We start from the raw sequence: 25,588 nt of genomic DNA on the forward strand, positions 1-25,588 counted from the left end.
AATTGATTTAAGAGAAAATATTAACTCTTCAGTTAGGTTTTTATTTCATGCTGAAAAGGACAATTTGTTGTTTAATTCAATGTTTGATAAGATGCCGATCACATCTTTGCGTTATCACTGGCAGTGCGAATAAAGTATTCATTGGTGGAAAATAAACACTGAAAAGCTTTCCAGAACGTTCTTTTTAATGAAAATGAAAAGGATGCATTTGCTATTGTGCCTGCTATCGCTCAGAGACAGCATTTCACTAAAATGCCACACTGCATCAGCTGGCCCTGCTTATATAGATGCTGAGACCAACGTCAACCGCTGCGCTATCCCCGTTGCCACAGTAGTGGACGCTTCCGTTGCCATTGATATTGGCTGCCCTGCATCAGCTGGTCCTGCTATCGATGCTGAGACGCGCTCCGCTATCCGTTGCCATACCACAGCTGTGGCCGTTGTCCGCTGCACTGCTACTGTTGTTGTATCCACTGCTGCTGCTAAGGGAGGACTGCTATTGTTGCAGTCTAGAATTAAAATGAGCAGCTTCGGGTGAAACAGGCTCTTATATAGGCCAAATAGCACATTTCAAATGGCAAGGTCTATGATTCTGTCGACCGTGCTTGAGAAGCAATCAAATAACGACCAATCAGAGGCCGAAGTTTTCGTTTTGACAAGGCTTGACTATTTTCAATATTACAATAGTTTGAAAAATAAAATTACAATTATCTGCATTTGGGAAGAATCTTAGACGATTTTCCGATCTATTGCTGCAAGAACGAAGAAAATCCATCGAATACTAACCGATTTATTAGCATTTGAAATTGGACATATTTTTCACTTTTTTCGGTTTTAGATTTTCATTTCACATCCCTATATAGCCGAACTTCCTGAGAGAAGTATTCTACTTCAAAAAAAGAAAATATAATTCATAAGCCGGTAACCCTGACAGAAATCAACGTTCAACATCGGATTGACTGCAGTGCCGAGAAAGTATTCGAGGGAGAAAACTCAATGTCGATGAATTAATGTAAAATTTGCTCGCCAGGAAATGCTGCGAAAGAGTCTTAATGAATGCCAAACAGGAGTTGAGCAAAAATCTATGCACTTCAAATGCACGCAATGCAGATGATGATGATGATGAAAAGCAGTTTCGCACTTTTCCAAAGTGTTATAATTAACAGCTGCTGCATCTGTCTGTCAACCCGGGGCCCCTTTCAATTGCTCCTGCAGCAAACGCATTCATGCCCGAGTCGATCGGAGTGATTGAGTTGGCAGGAGAAATAAAAAGAAACTCAACACAATGAAACGCACTTTAATTTGTCTAGATTTTCTGCCCGTGGAAACAAAGCCCTTCCTAGTTCAGTAACACACAAAAAGAAAGAAAAAGGGAGGAGGATTTTCCCTGCGTAATGTATCCTGGGGAGCCACAACCCCTAACACGCACTGTACAAAACAACCCCGAGCAGATAAGCTCGTTATCGCAAAGTTTACATCAAAGCTTCAACATTTTGCACGCTTTGATGGAGCGACATTCGCCCTCCCCGGAACCACCATCTCGGGTCGTGTGGATTTCAAAAGGCGCGTAAGAAAGTGTGTGATGACACGTATATAACTACGTACTTCGAACGGCCGGGCGTGCCACCCACTTTTGGTACGCATCAAAAAACTACACAGCTTTGATGATTGCGGGGAATGAGTTTCCTTTTCAAGGATGGTTAGATACACATTTCTTTCCGCATTAAAACTGCGAACATTCAAGATATTGGGTAGGGATAATCCACTCGTTTACCAGATGCCATTTCCTGGGTACTTCATATGAAAGAAAGCAAAAGAAAAAGAAGAGAGAGAAGTGGTGCATAAAACCTCTAGCGGGAAGAAATAATCTTAAAACTGTTTTTTTTTCCTTGATTTTCAATTACATAACTTGAGATGTAGGAAAATAATTATTCCGATATCCACGCACTAGTGGAAACTTGGTCAATAGACTGCTTCTTGAAAGTTCAAATTTTTTGTATCATAATAAATCACATGACAACAATCCAATAATCCAAAATCAATCACTCGATCAACACCAATAACAATGCCAATAAAGCAAGTCTAGCAAAATTTTCGTTCGAACATAAAAGTCGGCGGCGTGTATGTTTCAGTTATTTAAATATTCTGTTCTCTTGAACACACTGAGCCTCTTTGTTTTTATTGTCGAGATGTAGAAATTAGGTTACAATTTCTATCATCTATACGCTTCATCACTGGCAAAACATTCATCTTAATCATTAGTGATAATAACAACCTAATGTACCGATCAAATGAAGCTTTCACATTTTTCCATAGTCATTATCTTTTTAAACATAAATATAAAAAAGGTTTTTGTGTGAAACGCAATGCATTTAGGGCAGCACGTGTTTATTATATGTCTGGACATCGGAACAAAAAAGCTCGATGTTTTGCTTTCTTATTTTTTTTCGACTGAATTGTGATCCCACAAAAACTGTAGTGTCCGCTAATAACAAGACAAACGTTTCACTGTCTGCAGTTATATAATGACATAATATTTGAAGAAACATAAAAATACGAAACATTCCAGATCAAAATACAAAGGAATTATCGTTTCATAACCAATCTCACCATCATAAATTCTCGAGAGGAAATCATTTTAAAACCGCTCTGTAGAATAAGCAATATCTATTCTGGTGTGAATAATCGCTTCAAAAGCAATGATTACCAAATTAACGCTGCTTGATTTGAGCCAAGATTGATCAGCAATATACTGCCTGACCGGGCTTCTAATAACATTCGGCAGATTCTATCTTTCGTTCGTCCTAAGCCGGGATGCACAATTCTTTAAATGTTTTTACTTTTTTTTTTCAAATAAGTGCACCTTCCTTTTTGCGGCAATTATTTTTCGCTTCGCGGCCCGGTAGCAACGTGCCTTTCGTTACAAACAAGCTGAAGCTCCAGGAGCAGGATTCCTCTTCTCATTAAAGAGTTGTGAATGTTTCATTTATTTTAGCACCTTCATGTCCTTCATTTTATTTTCATATATATATATATATATTTTTTTTTTTTTTTTTTCAAATAAAGAGCAACATTTTCGCCGCCCGGTTTCGAGTTCCGCCGCTGGTTGATTTAATTCAAAGGCAAAACAGCCGACGCCTGTGGCCATAAAAATCATCTTCATTAATTTGTGAAGCCGTACGGTATTTTCGCAAACGCGCTCTGGTTGACTGGCCGACTTGCAAACGATGGAAATGATGTTCGCATACAAGCCCAGTGCATAAAAGTGGTACGAAGGCTCGTAAATTTTATGCACTCGCACCGACGCGACGGTTTGACGAAACCATCCGAGGTCCAGTCCCCCAGTGCTGCAGTGGTAGCGTGCTGCCCTCGTAGAACGTTGGTAATATGTTCGACTGTTCGTCGATTTAAACACTTCACCTAACAATCAAACACAGACTGCCCATATCGTTGAGAGTTCACTAGGAACATGATAGGAGACAGTCATGTGACCCTATTAGCTTCAGTCAGAGAAAAGATAAAGCTGCAGTGCCTCGTAGTTACAGCAGAGAGAACCAGTCTCCCCCCGAAATGCCTGAGCCGGCCGAAACAAACTCCCCAGAGGCAGGACAGGCTGTTAGCGATGATTCTGAACGATGCAAAACGATAACGACTGTAATCAAGCCGTTGAGCTTTTTGGAGCAGAATTCACAATAAAATATGGTTATAAGGTGGTTATCGGATCGAAAGTGCAATGTAAAACGGGTCATTTCCGTGGGAGAATTAAACCGATCACGTGCAGCAGGAGGAAAATTTTCATCGCAGCTCCAGTAATCACACGCAGTCGGAGGGGTCGGGATTATTGCTGCTGAATTAGTTTGGGGCTGTCGTGCACGAGGATGGGTTTACGTGACGAGTAATTAGCACCTAATAAAACCCAGTAATTGGGCGGCGATCTAGCGGAGTTGGTAATGATGGCACCAAACACGCTGTGGTGGCCTAGGTTCGAATTCTAAAGTCTCTTATCGCGGTTAATAGTCGTGGAAAAAAGGAAAACCCTAGTAATGAAGCTACGTAATATTCCAAGGTCGTTTTTGAAGAAAAACAACTCAATAATTCCACCAGCCCATAAACCACACCAAACTATTTTTTTTTTTCAATTGCACAAGCAATTCTTTTACGACACGCAGATACTCATCACAAGAAATTTGGTAATAGCACCTCTAATTGTAATTTTACTAGGTCCATTATGACGAACATAAATTGACTACAAAACATAAAATGACTACAAACTTTTCGCAGAGCACAAATTTTGATAATAAATTGCTACGATTTGCAATACTGGTTCATTTGTAAGTCTCGCCATAAGTATACTGAACGATTTTTACTTTGCCACATTACGCGTAGACGCCATAACATACAAGTGCTAGCAATTTAAAAAAAAAAGTCGTTAAAAAATAATAACGTATGAGGAAAAAAATCCGAACTAACTTTCAATTCCAAATTAATATCTTGCGCAACTTATTTTCCTATACTTGTTTGTTTATTCAAGTAATGTAACTGATTTACAAACCTCATAGGAAAAACTCAGCTCCACATCGCGCTGATTTCCTGATCCTCTGGGCTTCTTGCTTTATAGCTTCCTGAATTTCGGATGTTTCAATTGTTTTGAGCTCCTTCTTGATTTTTCAATATTGTTTGTTATTTCATAATAGATGTATCTTCATAAGAAATAAATCAGTTTTTCTCTAAGTTCATCCACCTTTTCAGACAGCAGTAGTGAAAAATTCCAAATATTCAGTTGTCACTCGTTACTTTGGATTAAATTTGTTATCTACTACTTCTCTTTCAATCTAGTATTCTTTTGACGTTGTTCTTGCAACGAATGGGGTTAAAATTTTCGAAAAAAAGGGAAAGACTTTTTCGTTTGAATTTCCTGTTTCTATTTTGTAGCTTCTTGGCCAATTTAATCCACTTCACAGTGGTTTAAAACGCGAAAAACGTGATCGTCAGCCTTTTGAGTATAAAAATGCCATTTAAATGCTAGAATACATTCGACAAAGTTTTTGTAATAATTGAAAATATGAAAATTGTTGAAAAAAATGCCCAAGGTATTTTTGGTAGAATGATGTGTTTTTTAAATATGAAAAAATGTCTAGAACATAGTAGGCCTCTAAAATCACTTCAGATAAAGTTATTTGGTATTTTTAGATTTTTAGAAACTTTAAGAATGTTTGTTTATAAAACTACCTGTATGTGATCGATTTTCAAGAGATAGAACGTAAGTGTCTTCAGCAAAGTTTTTTTTATTTTAGATTGTCTATAACTTTACTGAAGACTTCGTTTTAATTTGATAGATAAATAAAAAAATGAAATTTTTATCCCACTTTTAGGTGAATTAATCATAAATTTCTGTACATCAAAAGATGCCCCTTAAGATTTACAAAAACTTTGTCGAATATATTCTAGCATTTAAATGGCATTTTTATACTCAAAAGACTGACGATCGCGTTTTAAACCACTGTGCAAAAAATAACGTACAGTAAGGTCGTTTTTACGCGGTTTTTTTCTACGCGGGTTGCTTTCCTCCATTACTCAAAAACGGTACAAGATATCAACCTCATTTCAATCACGTTTTCCGTTTCAGGCCACGAGTGATCATATATCAGTTTTCAAAAAAATTCACAATTTTTGGTGTAAATACTCAAAATTTAAAATATTGCTTTTTGTGTCTCTAGATTGACTACTATCATATTCAAACGAGGTTTAAACGTTTGAGGACGGTTTTCTTTGTTATATTTGCAACTCAAAAAAGTCGTTTCTTACGCGGGTCCATACAAATTTGGAACGCATCCCCCGCGTAAAAAAACGACCTTAATGTACTTCTTCCAGCTCTGCAGATGGGCACAAGAGTAATTTTCCGAAAGGTCATATGTATGCACTTTACACTATATTCAAAGTATTCTATCTAAAAAATGATTGTTCCATTTATCGTTTTCATTTCCACATTTTGTGGCCATTCCAAATCTTGTAACTCTATGTAATCAATTTGATTAATCTAATTGTTTATTTTTTTGAGACATTTAAAATTTGAGTTTAGAAAATTTAGAGTTTTTTACGAAAACAAGCCTTTTTTGAAGTTATCTGTGAATCTATAGTATCATGAAAATGCAAGATCAATGTTATACTATTTACTAAGACTTTCTTATCTCCCAGATGGTCTCGAGGTACGATGCTGGCCTAACAAGCCAGTCGTCGTATGTTCGAGTCTCAGCTCGGGAGAGACTCTTAGTGTCAGTAGGATCGTAGCGCCAGCCCCGCACACCGTTGGCCGCGAAGTCTGTGTATAATAAACAGAAGGCCGAGTAACACCAAGGCTTTACTTTGCTTTACTAAGACTTTCCATTCAAGCTTCTGTGTAAGTTTTACCATCTTTAACAGTATGTGACCGAGCCTTGTCATGCAGTAAAATCACTTTTTCGTGCCTCTGCTCGTAATGTCGCATCAATTGTAGTTAGGGTTTGCAATCCCGGGAACGATTTCCCGGATCCCGGGAACAGAAATATTGATTCCCGGGATCCCGGGTTTCCCGAGCTCTTCAAAAAGTTTCGCAAGATTTAATATAGTTTCCCATACAATTTTGCAATAAAACCTAATACACTATCGAAACACGAAACCAGCGTCGTCAAAGTGTATAGCAACTTTGAAGTGGGCATTATACGAAATAAATATTTCCTTGAAATGACGGTCAATATTTACTTGCCTATCAATTTAGTTGCTTCGGTTATTTGTCGAATATATTTGCTGTCTTATTCAGTAAACGAAAAATTAGGCAAATATTTGTTTCGTCTAATGTCGTTCTATGACAGTTAGTTCACTACTGAGCGAATAGTGATTTCTTTATTTGTTCATTGATGAACATTAAATTAAGCATGAGCATGAGCATGATTGATCGCCCGCGGTTGCTACTCCGTTATTGCCAGATCAGCTGTAATTACACAGAGAACCGACAGATGATGCTTGGGACTAACATTCATCCTCAATGTGTAAAAACTGGTGACCTTAATCTTTATATTAGGCAATACCAGCGCCGACCGCATCCGAATGCAGGTCAAAAAAGGAGTGCATATAGGAATATGTTGACGTGATACTCGCTTTATTGGAAGCCGAGAACACCTCTGCACTTCCACGAGAAATCACTGGGATGTTGGATAAAAAGCAAGGTATGCAGCAGGATTCGTTTTGGTACACGATTACTAATTTCGGATGTCAGGTCATATTAACAAATATTGCGCTCACGAGTTCATTATATCCACCGCGAAAGCTTTTACGTGAACCAAACTCATCCTGCTTGATGATTTATTATCGCAACAATAGAGCGCACGCGAGAATGGCCAAATTAAGGCAAATTCAGATAGTCATACATCTACGTGTTTGTGATCTTCCTCATACTAAAATCTATTTCACGTTATTTATCTATCTGTAGATAATACGAACACATGGAAGGTATCGAAGCGGAGTCTCTAGGGGTACGGTCAATTGATGAAAATTAAATTAAGTTGATAAAGAAAATTTGAAACCCGTGAATCAATGCGACTAGAAATAAATAATTTAATAAAACTCAGTCAGTGTAATTTGGGTCGTGGCCATGATTCCACACGAAAAATCATCTTTGAGATTAATTACGTAGACATTCAAATGCTCTAAAACTAACTTATTTGGAGTCGTATTGAACTGATTATTAATGATTCTATCATTTCCTTTCAGTTTATTTCGGTCTTTCAAAGAAAACTACCGAGAGGACAAATACCGTTCTAGATGAACAATCAAAATTCTTACATGGAATCCTACTCTCTAATCAATGGTGATCCCAATTTCAAAAGGGTTTGTTATGCCAATGAAAACTAGATTTACTAGGGTATCGGCTCTATTATCGTCAGGTTTTATTCATTATCGTCCGGGGGGTAAATGATGTCCAAGATCGTTGCTTTCTTGCATGGTGGTGCTTCATAATGCAGAGTACCTCTCTGCAAGATATTAGTTCTTTATGACTTCATTAACCCCCCGGATGATAATACGTAAAACCTGACGATTATAGAGCCGATACCCTTACTTACTTTACTTTGTTGGCTAACGGACCGTTCACCGGTCTAGGGCCGAACGAATTAGAGATGTCCAGCTTCTTCTGTCTTGGGCAGCCGTTCTCCAGTCTCCTCGTACACCAGCAGATCGTGCATCTTCTTCCACCGCGCACATCCACCGCGTGCGAGGCCTACCACGGAGCCGACGGCCTCTTCCTGGTTCTCTACTGAAGATAGTTTTGGCGGCACTCTCGTCAGGCATCCTAGCTACATGTCCAGCCCACTGAAGCCTACCCCGCTGTATTACCTTCACTGTTTGTATACCTGGTACAACTCGTGGTTCATGCGTCTGCGCCACACTCCATCTTCCAGTTTACCACCAAGTATCGATCGCAGAGCTTTACACTCAAAAACTACGAGCACTCGTCGACCAGCTTCCTTCAGCGTCCATGCTTCATGTCCGTAAAGGGCCACCGGAAGTATCAGCGTCCTATTCAGCGCTAGTTTTGTGCGAGTTTGCAAACTACGGGATCTTAGCTGGTTACGTAGTCCGTAGAAGGCCCTGTTCGCAGCTGCAACTCGTCGGTTCACTTCACGGCTCATATTGTTGTCATATGTAACAAGTGTACCAAGATAAACGGATTCGTCAACCACTTCAAATCGTCCCCTTCACGTCGTCAATCTTCACCTCAGCACCAACACCACGGGAACTTCCACGCTATGCAGTTTATTTTTTGAAAATAATCCGCATCGTGTAATGGCATAGCGAATATATTTGATGAAAAATTAGCGAAGAGGCTCTAATGTAAACTTGAATAAGTTTTGTTTTGTAGTTCGTTTTTCATGCGAATTGATAATGAAATTGTGAACGATTTTTTGATACTTTTTATTAATAAACTTTATTTGAAAACTCATTTTTTCTAAGAAATTTTTTCCATTTCCGATTCCCGGGAATTCCCGGGAAATGAGATTTTTCATTCCCGTTTACCGGGACATCAATTCCCGGGAATATTGCAAACCCTAATTGTAGTCGATACCATTTCCCAGTGATGGTTTTGTTCGGTCTCAACAGCTCATAATAACCGGCCAAGTCCTACCAAATATATAGCATAATCTTCGCAAACTCTCTTTTCTTTGGGCGTGAATTGCGTAGCATCCCAATAATTATTTATTGAAAATTCAGCACCCTTTAAAACACAAACTGTTTTGGTTATGGCTATTATGGTTTAAATACACTCAGGTATTTTTATGCGTGCGTTTAGTCCTTGATTTATATGAAAATTTACGCGAAAGACTAAATTGAGTTAAAAAGATAATGGAGAAAACCTTTCTAAAATGTTTGAACTATGTTTGGATATGAGAGTGGTTAGTCCTGCCCTATGCCTAAACCACGCCACGCCTATTGCATGGGATTTGTAAGTGAAATATAATTCTGTACCACCGTGATCCCATTAGGTCTATTGAACGCAGGGATACAAGATGTGCAAATTTGTCCGTAAACTTACATTTTTAGAATCGGTGTGCAGATTTTTGTCAGTGTCTCTTTATATTTGAGCAGACTTTCTCAAAATCCGTACAGGCTTTTGCCTGCACAAGCGCTATTTTTTTAAATCACGGACCAATTTTCATACAGATTTGCGGGGCTTTTGCCACAGGACATTCGGGCGTCTTTGTAAAAGACTACCAAGAATACACCCTTATCCTTAATCAAGACCGGTAACATTTTCATTGATTTTTTTAATATTTTCCTGTATATTAAACTTACTTACTTTTTCCGGAAATTTCGAACAAGAAAAGTGACCCCATTTCCCGCGGAGAAAAACTTATTTTGAAATCAGGAAATTGCTTTCAATTACATTTTTTATCTTAAACACTATTTGATCTTCAACAGCTTACTCAGGAAGAATGTCGTACCTTTATAAATCAAGAAGGCTCAAGTTGTATTAATCGTAGCTCTTCCAGACAAATTATAAAAGCACAATGCAAAATGTCGTTCCACTGGAAGAATATCTGTAAAATTTTCAATTTAATAGAAAATCTTTTCGCTACATTCTCTCTTCCGCCCGCTTGTAACCAAAATTGATCAGATTTTTGCCAAATTGTTTTTCGAATCATCACAGCATGTTGACAAACGATTCTGTTCACAGCGGGTGTCATCGTCATCAGTTTGCGCTGGTTGAGGGGATATATGTAGGTAACGTACCTACCTACTACGAAAATCAGCGAAGGCACCACACACCGGTGTCGTGTGTGTGTATGTGTGTGTGTGTGTGTGAAAATTTTGTATACAATATGTGGTTTCAGTTTATTCAGTGCCCAGTGGCCGGCAGTGGTTCTGGGTTACCCTCCGGCGGAAAAGCAATTTGTTTTTGCCAATTTCACTCTGTGGTTTTTTAGAGTTGGCCGAGAGGGAGGAGAGTACCAACAAAAAAGCTACCGGACTGCAGCGGACTACAGATCTACCGCTACGGGAGTCAACCGTATTCTTTCACTGCTGACTTCGGTTCCGGGTTTCATCCGGACGTATTTTTTCTCCGTTGATGGCAATGAGAACATTAATAGTTTCTCGGATTTGTTATTTAAATGAATGAAATTTACGCTCTACTGGGAGGAACTTTCTCGTTTGGTTTCGAGAAAAACAGCTTTTTTTCCTTAGTTTAATTCTGATCGAGCTTTCACTGTTGTGCGGTAGGAATGAGTTCCAGGGGCAGAAAAGGCGACGGGTTTCGGAGCAGATTGACAGTTGATGGACATGCAAATAAACTACGTCCTTTGCGTTACGATACGACTGCTTGAATTACTGTCGGGTTGCAGGAGAGAAAAAAAAGCTATAAGTGTACGGTCACCATGTTTCTCATCGAACTTTTCAAATCCCCATTGTACGGGTTCACTGTGGGGTACGACCGATAAGGTTGGTTGGTAGTTGGGGCATGACAGGTGCGTCCTTACCGCTACCTGGTTGGCTTCCGGACCGTGGGAAGTGGAAAAGCTTGTTCTCCTGATGCGAATGCCAGTGTGTAGACGCTTCGTGTATGAATTTACAGGGAGACATTGCAATCCGACTGGTGTATTTATTGAAGCATTTATTATTAATTCACTTGTAAATCGAGTTTCATTGTTCAGGCTATTAGTCCATGTTCAATGGGCTGGATTTGTTGAGATGATGGTGCTGTGACAATGATGACGATCATGCTGGCGAAATCGGTGATTGTGTGCGGAGGCTTTGGCTTCTGGTGGAAAATCAGGTAAACCACCACCAGCAGCTTTGGTCAGTGAAGAGAGTAGTATTTTCGACTCATTTTCTGTAACCAACGTCAGCCAGGATTCGATAAACCCGTTCGTCCCTCTACTGACACAGTTTCGGGTTTACGGGACACACACACTCTGTTTGTTTGTTGTGTTGTGCGAAAGAGACACCCCCGGTGACTCTGTCTGGTAAACTCGGTTAACCAACTGGACTAAAACTGTGTTTGCTGTGTCTCGCTTTCAATTGTAACCTGCTTTACGGGGGCCGTGTGTGTCCTCTTTGTTCTGTGAAATGATGTGGGTTTAATGGGAAAGTTTACTATTTTCCGACTCTCTAGTAACAACATTTCAATTTCTATGTGGCTGCACTTTGTTACTCAGTAGGGTAGAAATCACTAGTTTTGACCAATTTATGGTTTACAATTGCATCTAAATTGAGCTTAAAGCAAAATGTGAATTAATGCGAAAAAATCCGAAACTAAAATTTGTAAGTAGTGACGTTAGAAGTGACAAGAATTTGTATCTTAATAAATTAATCTAGGTATAGCAGGATCGTTTAATTATTGCATCAACCGATCAAAAATCAGTCTATGACAGATAATATACATTGTTGAAGTCAAAAAACATTTTAGACATTACTACTCTTTCATATTCGTGTCCTTTTATTTTTGGTTATCTGATTGATAACATCATCGCAGGTCATCCAATTTTATATGAAGTTTACTGGTTCATGTTCAGTACATATCTATAGGATTTATACACCTAAAGTTTGTCGCTTTCAAGATACGTTAACGAAATCAATGAAAGCGAATATGGGTTTCCTAGATTGACGCGAGTTTTGTGCTATTCAACAGCTTTCCAAATGAACCTTTTTGGCTTTAAACCGTCATAAATTAAAATAAATTAAAAAAACGAATCTAGAGGTGGGAGAAAATATATAAGCGAGACTTCAAATCCGTTTAGTCTCCATAAAACGATGACGAAGATTTCAACATGGCTTACACCTGCTTGCAAAAACAAATGTTTGTGTTTTCCTCCAACGCATAGAGTTTACAAATCGTGATTTGCTGTCAAGAATATTGCGAAGATTTTAAAATTAACAATATTTTTGCAGATCACATGATGGAGAAAAAATAAACCTGGCTGCTGCTCTTGTCACATTTCTTCTCTATTCCGTATGCGTACGACAAAGATATGCAAGCAAGACGTTTGGACTTTTAGGAAACAAAACTTCAACATAATGAATTTTATTTGAACGCTATAATTATTTTAGAATATTTTGTTTCATATGTCTTACTCAATGGCATAGCCAAGATTTTCATCTGGGGGAGGTTGTTCAATAAAAAAAAATTAATTTTGAGAATATTGAAGAGAGATGCAGGTTTAAAGACAGTTACCTAGATTAATGACTACCATGTAGCAAAACAAAAGTGGGAAAAAACAGTGGTTTGGCGCGCTCACGTCACACTTTCCAAAATTAGCAATACCGCTTACCGTGCAACGCACGTGCTTTTTATATAGTCCCTTGCGTCAGGTCCGGATTTTAGGGAGAGAAAGAGGGGGCAAATGCCCCAGGCCTTACGACACGAGGGCCCCCTTGTCCTGGGGGGCCAGACGTTAAGATAGAGTGGAGACCTTTTTTTTTGCTCGTCACCTTCCTCAATATATTTCATCCCACCAGACAGATAGACAGACATTCCATGCCTTACTACGACATTAGTCATCAAAAACATTTTGATATCGAAAGTTTCATACTTCTTTCTCAAAAAGTTAAACTTTGACCGCTTTGAGACACGACTTCCGGAATTCCGATGGCAAAACCCTCTGAACATCATCCCGATTCCAGGAATACGAATATAAGGTGGTATATAATCATAAATGACTGTTTTACAGACACCGGAAATGGATTTCAAAAACATTGTAAGTTGATTCCTGGCTTCTGAGCAGTTTTCCCATGCCGGAATGTACACCACTTCTCGTCAGGCAGACGACATCCTACAACTATTTTCATCAGAAAATCTGGTCCGACCCAGTATTCTTTATTTTCAAAGTTTATTATAAACTACTAATTTATCATACCACTAAGACTTCTTCATTGCGACATTTCTTATTTTGAAATTTTTTATTAAAAATTTGAAGCTTTTAATTTCAGAACTTTTCACTCTGAATCCTCCACTTATTCGAAGGCTTCTTATTTCAGAGCCTTACATTTCATTGAATTTAATGTCTTTAATTCAAAACTGTGATTTCAGGACTTCTTATTCAAACTTTTCGTTTCAAAAACTTTCATTTCGGAACGTTTCATTCCATTTTTTTATTTATTTAGATCACCTTTTTTTTGTTAGGGGAATAGAATTACGTTGTTCAACGATATGTACTTTTGTATCACCTTTTTATAGAATTTTACTTTTAAAACTTTGTTTTCCAGAACACTTTTTGACGTAGAACTACGTCTTTTTAGCCTACCACATTGGGGTGTACATTGGAAATTTACTAACGGAAAGGGTGAGAAATTTGTCCCTTTTTAAATACTTATAAGTCGGTTTGTTTTCAATTGATTTTCTAGCAGGACTCGATTGAAAAATTATACACACATCCATTCTAATGCAGAAATTAGTTGTTCGATTATGTGAACTTTTAAGCCTTGTTAAAACGAAAATTACGTCAAATCGGAGGAATGTTCGCTTGCTGGCTTTCCCTAAAAAGGTCGAAAGAATAGCTAGTTAGCCGTAGCATAGCGTGTTGCAGTGGTATCAGCTGGGCTTTCCGAATTTGCTTTTGGCTCAAACAAATCTCTTGCCGGTTGGTCACATATCTCAGTCACAGCGTGGTAGAAGCAAATGTTTCAATTTGCCGGTTGAAAGCTTCGACATTCTTCCCCGCAATGAAGCTTTGCCTTATTTTGGCAACAACAGAAGCAAGCATTCTTTGCGAAATCCTAGTAATCAAAACCTGCAGCGGCCGTCTAATTTACCAAGTGTGAAAGCAGCAATTACAGTGTGTGTTGCCAGAGTGCCTTTTTTCCCCACTGGGGCAGCACAAATGTTGCGATCAGCATAACAGATTTTGAATGGCAAACTGCCTTTTTCAAGGCAACTAAACAAGTAATTGAAGATAGTTTATTTTTTCGAAAGGTCTCGATCGCAATACTTTGTAAGTAAACGCTTTCTTATTCTGTTCAAACAATTTATTTTCAATTAAAGCTTTTTATCAACGGGGCAGAAAGGGGCAAAATGGGACCCTAATATTCGAAGAGCAAAGAAAATTTCCTATGGTATGTATACTATGCGACCTCTGTGAACCGATCGGTTAGATCGTACAGCATACATTGGCGCAAAAAATGTTTTTTTTTTCAGACCACTCAACAGGTTCAAACATTTCAAACATTTTCCAAAAGTTATGAAAGATCATAAAAAACATTCAACGCGAAAAACAATTCTGATCACTTATCTTCAAAATGCAATCTATCGCATTGAATTTGAATAAAATTTAGGCGAGTATTTACTAGTTAAAGTAAACCCCCATATGTGATCTCTGAACCAAAAAATCATTAAAATAACATAACTCGACGACGTTTGTAGAACGTTTTTCAATACAGTAGAACTTCAATTTAAATATAAAATATCAAGAATTAGAACGCCTTAACAATGGCGGTTGATTCGACTTTCAGAGCCTTTTTGGAGCACCCTTTGGCTACAAAAGATTTCTATTCGTACATTTCAGCGGTACACTTCGGTACTGCAGCGGTACTATTCATTTTGCACTGGTACACTTTTGTGTGTACATTTATATTCGTGTGCAATCGAGGAAAAACTGCAATGCTGCTGTTGATGGTGATTGAAAGTTTATCTCATAAATATGATTACCATTAACTATTCAACAGGAATTGTAAATTTTGCAACAGATATTTATTCAATTTTATCTTCGATATACTAAATAATCGTGACCGGATAGTATCGAAAGAGTAAATTCCACATAAACACATTTATAGAAGAGTAAGAGCCTGCGAATGCTTGTGAATTTTTGGTTTATTTACTAAGATTCATTAGAATCTCCTTTTGCATTTCGAAATGGTAAGATGATATATAATTATTTAAAGCTTTACCATAATAAACGTATGTATATTAGCAGTTTTCGTAATACAGCGAATGCAGTTGTAGGTAAATGAAAAAAATTGTCAAGCAAAAAACAAAAATGGAATTGTTGATTGTTATGGTTTTTTGCTGGAACTTGTTAAAATAACGTAAGTATTATTGGATTTGGGTTTCGAGGATATAGAGTTAATTCTGACTTTGACGCATTACGAGAAATTATTGGTGCTTTTTCAACAAGAACGATATGCTTGTGCCTTGTTAAATACATGTTTTTTGCACAAAAGAATACTACAGGCTAATACTAATATCGCCAAATGTATACGATATTCTTTCGAAAAACTGATTTCCAGGGGAGGCTGAAAATAAAAATACGTACAGTCGCTGAGCAAAGACCTTGATTCTGTCTGCAGGCTCTGTATGTTTTGTAACAAAAAATCACTTAATTACAGTGTTTAGTCCCACGTCACCATTTCATACAACCCTAGGGCTGTATATCTTGTAGTATTTTTTTTAATTTGCGGAAAGTATAACTTTTCGCCTGAAGCGCACCGAGAGTTTAAAAAGTTTACCGAAATACTTCTCTAAGTGATACAACGTGCTTTTACTGGTTCCGTCGCTTTAAAGACGGTGATTTTGATTATGACGACTGTCCATGTGAAAAAAAAAAACAAATACAGGTCGGACTCGATTATCCGGAGTTTTGAAAAACATTTCACTCCGGATAATCGAACCTTCCGGATAATCGAGCCATTTTTTTATTTTTAAATTTTAAATAACTCTCATCTAGAACAGTGAGTTTTCTATTATAATAAATTGTACACAATGCATGTGCCGACGAAAAAATTAAAAATCGTCTCTAGACTGTTTGTCGGCGATTGTTATACATATATACGTAATAATAAATTATGTCATATTGATTATCTCGAAGATGTAAAAACGAAATAAAACAACACTCATGTTTTTTTTTTCTATTTCTTGAGTGACCTATAACGACCTAGACGCTCGATATGGACTACTTTGCGGATTTCAAGTCGTTATTAATTTCGCTTGATGAGTTTTGGTTCAATAATCCGAGATCCGGAACAGAACCGGGACAGGCCTGATTGGAGTTCTAAGTACTGCAATGATCATGGCCATTATATTACAGGAATATGTTCCTGCCATAAATCCGAAACCGGTTTACCAATAGCGGTTTTCCTCATTGGCATCAAAAAATTTTAATACCTTGCTTTTGGAGGTTATTGAGTAAAAATTGGTTGAAGGAACGACGAGAAAGCTGCCAAAAACGAACTGCCTAAATAGAACGGGGCTTGTACCGCTACAATTATGAACAACCCTGAACCTACCAATGACCCGGAAGACAAAAATACGTTATAGAAATACAGATAAAAAAAACTCCGGATAATCGAACCATTTTCTCCGGATAATCGAGCCCCGATTAATCGACTGTGAATCACATTCAATTATATAATTAAAACAAGTGCGTAAAAACTACGGAAAATATAACAAAAAAATTACTTATAAATAATATCAAAATATTCAAAAATCCTATTGTGCAAGCATGATGACCCAAAAAAACATAACACAAGAACAAAAAATTAAACCAATACTACAAAAAAAATTGACACAAAAACTTACGAACAACCTTAAATGACATGTAAATAGCACAAAAATAAAGAAAAAATCACATACAAATGTTTCAAAAAAAACACAAAATACTACAAGGTATACAGCCCTAGGGTTGTATGACATGGTGACGTGGGACTAAATACTGTAATTACTGTAATTACAGACACAATAAATTCGTTTGTTCAGTGATTTACGTATTTTAATTCTCACCCTTCCTTCATTTTTTCAGAAATATATTTAATTACACTCGAAAGAACTTCATATACACTTGGTGTTGTTGTGCCTGTAGGGATTTTTTTTTTGTGCAAACAACATTTAACGATTACAACGAAGTTAAGGTTCATTTTATTGCCTCACAAGTTTGTTACATTTGCCAACAATTACATTCACTGTATTACGAAGTCAGCTAATATAAGTATACTATTTTATTTGTAATGTTAAAAACGTAAAAAAAGAGTCTGAATAGATCTCAATAAATGGATAAAAAATTCATAAGCTGGCTCTTACTTTTCTATAAATGAGTATTTTTAGGAACTTACTCGTTCGATCACGATTCAGTCACGATTATTTAGTGAAAACCGGAGACAAAAACTAAAAATAACTTATAACCGTTGCGAAAATGTTCAATTCTTGTTGAGTAATTTATGGTTTTTATGGTTTTTATATTCATGAGATAAACTTTCAATCACCATCAGTAGCAGCATTGCAGTTTTGATTGCACGCAAATAGAAGTCGTGCCCGCTGAAATGATAGACGACGAGAAACTAGCGGCGCTCTGCTCCACATATTCTGTACGGTACTGTTGCCTCTGCCAGCATGTTTTCTTTCAAGACATCAGTTCCTATTACGCTTTAACAGTAGTTTTAGAAATTGTTCAAGAAAAGGGATTGTTTCAAACTTTTCGAAAAACCTTTACCTTCGAGACATCAAATTAGTCTAGGTTCATGAAAGCAAACATAAATTGACCTATTGGGACGGGGAGACTGTCAATTTTTTTTTTTTTATATTGATACAGAGAATATCGCAGGGAATGCTTGGTGTCTATTCATGTCGTCTGTGCTAGGAATGCTCGCATGTGATTGGTTCATTGTTCGCGTAAATTTGTCCTTAACACTTTTCATCGATTTTTACCGCTTTACAATGAAAAAATAATGATGACTAGCGTATTACAAAATTGTTAATTTTATCCATCCAACAACATATTGGTTATTGTTATCCATCATGTGGTTATGCTGTTTGAAAACCGTGCCGTTTGAAATCTGACGCAACATTTCCCAGTTTCATTTCCAATTTTACAGAATGCATACCAGTATGGAAAACAAAGACGTAGTCCCACGTCAAAACCTGCGAAGTCGTTGAATTAGAGGAACTGTTCGATGGATCCCCATGTCAAACGCATGAAAAGCTTACTTCGGTATTAGGAGTTACCCACCAAGCCGTTTACAAGCGAATGCATGTTCTGAGAATGATTCAAAAACAAGGAACTAGGCTTTCTTATAATTTATAGAGACGGTGAACGTCGTTTTTCCGCTTGTGAACAACTGCTCCGGCGGCGAAAAAGAAAGGGTTTTTTTTTTTCATCACATCATGATGGGTGATGAACAAAATGGATCAGTAAGTCATCACCTGTACCAAGTCACAACCGTTTCGCTCACTTTCCCTCACAAGACATCAACCTTCCCTTTGTCCAGTTTACATCGGATGAAGTGAAAATTACCATCGATAAGCTTGACTCAAAAAAGGACCCGGAACTGACTGCATTCCACCGCTGTTCCTAAAAAAATGCTGTGCAGAACTGTCAGCTCGAATTGCATCACTGTTCAATTTGAAAACCGCAGCTGTCACTCCAATTTACAAGTCCGGCATTTACCGTAGTGTTTCCATATTGTGTTGTATAGGCAAAGTCCTCGAGAAACTTGCTATGTTTGCTAAGTTACTATGAAACCTAAATTGTCAAAAGTATGGACTACCTTTTCTTTTTGTCTCAAATTGGATTCCGTGAATTTCCGAACCGGTGAAGTGGTTACCAACTCTCGCTTGTGTGAGGTCGATTAAAACAATGACATCTCACGGCTTTTGGGCATACCTTATTTATTAGAATTCGCTTTGGTAGGAGGGCTACAGTTCCAATTCAGCCGCGAATAGTTTTACATTCAAAGCGAGTGAAATGAAATATAGGAACACGCGAGGTTAAAATCAAACAGTCTGGTTTTACCAGCCGTAGTAGTAGAATGACCCCAAGATTGCTCTCACTACATATGAACCAGAGCATAGTGAGGGATGAATTTGAGAGTTGCACTACCATGTCATCGAAAAATGATGCACATTTGTTTTCCGAAATGGATTTTGAACTGGATTCTGTCTTACTTATCATACTCACATGTTGTCATTGTAAACTCCTAACATGTTGTAGTCAACACAGCTCTTTCCCGCACATTTTGTATCACGTCTGGCGTGCCCCAAGGTAGTGTTCTTGGACCGTTGTCGTTTAACATCTACGTAAATGATCGGTACCTGCTCATATCCTCTACCAAACTCTCGTTCGCCGATGACCTAAACATAGTTGTACCTACGGATGACCGCACTGCCCTTCAGGAAGACATCAACATTCTGCTGATTTGATGTGATGATAATGGTATGCGTGTCAACAACACAAAATACAAAATTATATTCTTGACACGCTCTGCTAATCCAGCTCATCACCAGTACAGTACAGGGACTGAAACCCTCTAACGTGTCACGTCTATCTGCAACCTCGGTATGACCATTGACGAAGAGCTCAACTTCAACACAACATCGGGACTATAACTGCCAAAGCTTTCTCTGTACTGAGCCTCATTCGCCGTCACGCTTCTGAATTCATGGACATTTTCACAAGTTTGAATAGTGTTTTAGCAATTACTAGCTCATAATTTTAAGAGACTATGACCAAACCCGGTACGTTTACACTACGCTATGTTTCTTTCGATAGGAAGCAGATTACCTTCTCATGTCCACAACATGAAATATGTACTGAAGTTGGGGAAAGTTATGAGCGTGCTGGAAAACCAGTTGAACCTTTCGAAGCTAGTTTACCGTTCGACCAACTGCGCTTTCAAAATTCAATAATGTACTGCGCCAGATACTTCATAGAGAATAGAAATTGAAGCTGGTCACAGGTCATTCTTCTGCTGATGGCTTCCCATTCCAATTTTGTTGACCATTATCACAATGTAGAAGCTCCTCACTTTGGTCATTCCTAAGAGGGAATAAAAAGTGTAGCACATATTTATCTTGAAGCGATTATTTTGTTCGTGTGTACCTAGCAGCCATTCTTCCCCATATTAAATAGGGAAAAAATTATCTTTACACACACTTGAGTGTGACATGAATTGAAAGATGAATAGCTGAAGGTCTAAGCACCGGCCGTATGTATATCGTAGAATAGAGAATCCATTTGCATGTGTGCATTGCACCGACAACATGTCACCTTCTTTTTCTGCGTGCGGATCTTTGTCCTTTGTACATGGCAGAGAAAATAATTAATGAGAAGCGAGGCACTTTCTTCCAGGGAAGCAATAGTATCATTATCCATTCCCCAGTGCATATGTTGGATGCTGGGCCACATCTCGCCCAAGGCTGCTTGGTGCGTATGCCAGTCTAGTAGTGCACCCTCGTTCATCGACTGAGCATTTCTACATCGACACTGGGCTAGCACCAACTCAAGCTACAAGGCCTGGGATCCGGGGACAGCCAGAGTGACCCTCAAGCACTTGCCAACGACTTTCCGGATACTTGTTGTAACACGAGCAGAGTCCTTGAAACTACTATATTATAACTATGTTATGCTAAGAATTATCACTATTCAGCCAGTTCGAGTTTCATCGAGTTCACAGCTCAAAACGTAGTATTCTACTATAAATCTTAAAAAAAAACATTTAAATCTCAACTACTATTCACGGTAACGAACTGAATACAGAAACACTTTCCCTGCCGCTTCGAAGCTGCGTTTTACGCTCAATTGCGTAAAATGAGCGCCGAATCTCTAGATTCTTGATGGTGCATCATTTCCTTTGACACCAAGTGAAAGATAGCTGCTAGCACACGCATTTTGCACAATTAAATATACCCCATTCAAAAATGGGTTATGCGTATGTTCTCTGGAGCACCCTTCTCGACAATTCCAGAGAAAGCTCTTAATCCGGCTTCTTTGATATGACTTCAAGAGGCTGGTTATGTGTTTTCTGTCCTTGTTGTTTCCTACATATATGTACTTGAAGCCACGGAAGATAGAGCCTGGATTCAATAGCAGCAGCAGTCAGCGCGTTTTTGCCGAGGCAGTGCAGCATCCACGAAAATAAAAAAAAAATGTACTGAGCCTAGCAACCCGAGATTAAGACGCCGAAGAAGTACTGACATTGACCCGATCCCTTTTTGATTTTAATGACGCACACTGCACACCACATATGTGCACTTAGGTTTTCCGAACCTTGAAAGCAATTTATTTTGAAAATGATATGAACGGTCTAATTGTCTTCGCTTGGAGATTTTTAATGCTATATGCTCTCGTGGAGGGTCGAATATGCCGGGGGAACCGTTTTGTTTTGACATTTGAACAAAATTAGATGTACTTTTTTGAAAATGTGAAATTAAAATTTGCTACACACACAAAAGTTAACAATAACCATGCAGCTCCACCAGACCGAATTGGATGCAATTTGCGGGTCTTTAGTTAACCAAATTCTAGCCGTGCTAGGAGTGTGTCTCATGCCTCTCGGGTCTGAAAGGACAAACCTTACAAATGACAAGAATTACACAGAAGATTTCATTATAAACAGGATTTCAGTATTATTTTTCTAAAAATGCTTCTAAAAACCAGATAAAAAATTGATTCAAAACTACACTTTTTGGGTCGTAATCTAAACTTTGAACACTGTCGTCTCAAACCACGAGATTTCCAGAAGAAAGTTGTTTTACCAATTGTAACGATGATCGATAGGTCTAGATTAAAAATATCCAACCTGTATGCATTCTGTAAGTAGATTGGTTCTACCGGGCGCACGATTAGACGAGATTTTCAAGCGCTTCATTAAAAATTAGTAGCGATCTGATAGACACAACACAATAAGTATCGATTCGAAAGTTAAAAATTTAACCTTACCTTGTTATCAATTGCTGGATCGCGATCTGGTGATCCTGCCTGTTTCTGTTGCTGCCCGCTGCCGTCGTCGTTGCCTTAATCAGGGTAGGAGTTCTGGCTCACTTTCTTTATAAAAAAAATCAACCCAGCGTAGGCGTAAGCGCCAACATCGACTTTTGTTTAAGCAAAAACAAATATGTAACTTATAAAACTGTAAAAATAACTGCTAAGTAAGAGAACAAGTCTAAATTATAAACACTATACTATAGTGTCTATAGTCTAAATGCCTTAATATAAACTGTCACTTTTTACAACGCCTCCTGATCAAGCAAGAGGTCAGCAGGCGTTAAAAAATACAATTTAAAATTTTTACCCTAGCTAAAGGTCGAGCTTCAAGGTTTTGTAAGCCGCCCCAAGGAAGAAAAATGTTTACATCGGTCAGTTACCGACACGCATACCTAAATTAGTGCATGCATCCTGTAGCATGTAAATAGCACAACAAGCGCACTACTTCGACCCCGCAGCTCTGCCAGTAATTTCGCCTTCCTGGCTGGCCTGGGTTGAGGGCCAGAAAACAACAGTGAAAACTGCTCGATCTGACAGCATTTTTCTTCATCAGACTGCTCGCGCCGCACTCAGCCAGCACACACTGCACGAAAGTCCTGCTGTTGCTGTTGCTAGCCGCACGAAAACTGTTGCATACATCCCGGGAATTTTGCAGTCGCGTGAATGAATCCACCAGCAGGCCACTCGAAGCGAAGACTCAATTTGTTGTACCCACCATAAACCGAGCAACATATTATGAACACAAAAATGTTTGCGTACCTCGTTAGCGTGATACTGGGGTTGGAATGTTTGTACATTGAAATTTTAAAAATTAATCTAATTACAAACATACTTTCAACTCCACCCAACAACATCAATAACAGCGTACAATAGTGAAACTATGCAGTGATTCCCTTGTGCAAGCATATACATTTCACGCACAGATTCTGGCTTGAATCATTAAATTAGGCTCTATTGGATAGGCTAGTGCGATTTGTGGCCCCATCCCAGTTAATCCGTTCGGTTTCCGCACAAAGGAGGGACGGAAAAGGTTGAAACAATGTCACAGTGAACTGTACCATTTGCTGTGGGAAAACTCCGATTTATTTGATGTCATTTGGGGTACCGTACAATGGGGAAGCCCAAACCTTTGGCTGAAATGGAATTACACAGAAAAAATAACGTAAAACATCGGCAACTGATAGAAATAAAGTGCTTTGTGGGGTAGTATTATCACATCGGACAGAAAATTTCAAAACATTTCCGTTACATTCGACAAACAGCTAACAACCAACAACCAGCGGCTTTAACAACTTGATTGATAATCACACAGCAGAGGCTTTTACCAAAACACACACGCACACCTAAAAAAACAGCGATTAATTTACGCTAATCCCACTCTAAATGGTGCATTTCGGATCGTAACACCACCCGGTTGCCCTTCCACCGGAAGGTAGCTTGACTTTAAATGGAATTCTAACTCACCTCATCCCGGCAATCCACGTGCACTTTACCACTGTCCAGCACTCGTTTCAACAGCATTTCGTCTCCGCGTAATGCAGCCAAGTGCAGCTGTACATCTGATAGGGTTTCCTTCTGCAAAGACAAAAACAGGAAAGTGGAAGGAAAATCTGAGTTAAACTTACAAACAATTTAGGCAGGTGCTAAGAAATATATGAAAGAGCGTTGACAGAAAATTGTTGAACTTTTGAAGGATGCTGTCAATAAAGTTTTCGGTTTGCTTAAACAGATAAAATAGTTGTGTAAACAATCGGGAATATCCAGAGCCTAAATTCAGAAAAAAAAAACAATAAGAAAGCATATAACCCATCATTTTCGATCGCTTGAAAACCTGAAACAATTTCCGAAAGTTCAATTCATTGGTACCTAAATTTTATATTTTATATCCCAAAAATAAGAAAAAACGGATATTTCCTACCTAGTGGTGAAAGGTACATTTGTAAAGCCTAGTGCTTAGTGCAGACTGTGCATAACAATGGTTACTACTCCGTGATGGATCCGAGCCACTGAAGACTGTGAACTCTTTGACGGTCACAATAAAATCCTTTGGGTACAAACAACGGGCCGGTGCGCTACGCGGCTGGGAGGGTCTACGATGGAAGGCGGACAGAGTGTCAATAAAAGGGTCGGATAGCAATATGCGGGAGAATTTTCGACAATAACCCGGAGAAGTACAGTCGCGCGTTTAAGGCTGTGTTTCGGAAGTTTTGGAGCAATAACGCTCGAGGTGAGACCCGTTGTGGCCAAACTGGAAGGCCATTTTGTACGCATCTTTTGGCGCGTAGTTGAAAACCGCGGCCATAGTGAAAGGCTAGTTGAACCCGTTTTGCTTAAGTCGATACCAACTATACTGTACAGCAGTGTTACGCCCAGCCGGCCAGAAAATCGGATCCGACCTGCGAAACAACCGCATCTTCAAAACAGCAAAGCTGCTGCCCAATCAGTATCTACACCCTCAGCGAGGGGAGTTCCTGACGGACGTTCTACCGTGAAAAGATAAGCGCAACTAAAATCATCCCTACTAACTCTTTCTTCTTGAGAATAAAATTATTGTATGGTCTCGTAATTTTCAAGTTGTTTTTTGTTAAATCAATTGTGAGTCCTTTTGACTTGTTTTCGCTCCATAGTATACGTTTTGTGAATTTCGCTCACTGACCAACGAACGCAAAAGGTGGGTTAAAATCCGCCCAGGACTGGTGAGTAAAAAAAGCAGCAAGAAACAAGTGATTTGTAACAAGATGCACAATGAATCAACTGAAAGAACGACTAGGAGAGATCATTTCTGCAGTGTTCAATGACCCAATATTTTATAGACCTATAACGGCGCCGGTCAGTTTCTTGCATTAACAGCACTGCACAGCAAATTTCTACATTTCTGAGGGGTTAATGTTAAACAATGACCAAATACGATTAAGTTAATGCCACAAAAACGAATCAAAATTCACAAAACAAAGTATGAGGTTGTATCCAAGACACTACCGCATAATCGACGTAGAACTACGCACTAACAAATGCATTGTTTGGAGTGCTTCAATAATGAGCCCTATAGTCTACTATTACTTGCTCAAATCAGGAAACTCTTCATTGAATAAATGCTGGGAGACTATTAAATGAGAATACAGTCATACCTTGATATAAGGCAACTTTATTTTTATTTTCGTTACGTTATATCGAGTTACGTTATATCGAAGCAAAAAAAAATTTTTTTTTTAATTCATGCAAGAATGTTAATGGTTGCTCAAATATGCGCGAAAACACATTTTCCATCACCTATCAGTATTTTTAAACCTTTCTTATGCCCATTTAAAAATATTATCAGAAGCAAAAAAAAATTTTTTTTTTCAATTGATACACAGGTTACTCAAAGATGCGTG

General features: G+C 38.4%; 1 protein-coding gene across 2 annotated transcripts in view; it reads right to left on the bottom strand.

The window, feature by feature from the left end:
- Window positions 1–25,588, bottom strand: part of LOC129732547 (ankyrin repeat domain-containing protein 29) — a 367,940-nt gene that overhangs the window by 292,005 nt on the left and 50,347 nt on the right. For both annotated transcript variants that reach the window (XM_055693512.1, XM_055693513.1), the window contains exon 3: window positions 23,679–23,789. In XM_055693512.1, the coding sequence (XP_055549487.1) occupies window positions 23,679–23,789 (111 nt within the window). The remainder of the gene's footprint in view (window positions 1–23,678; window positions 23,790–25,588) is intronic.

The sequence above is a fragment of the Wyeomyia smithii genome, chromosome 3 (assembly GCF_029784165.1).
Source record: "Wyeomyia smithii strain HCP4-BCI-WySm-NY-G18 chromosome 3, ASM2978416v1, whole genome shotgun sequence".
Taxonomy (NCBI): Eukaryota; Metazoa; Arthropoda; class Insecta; order Diptera; family Culicidae; genus Wyeomyia; species Wyeomyia smithii.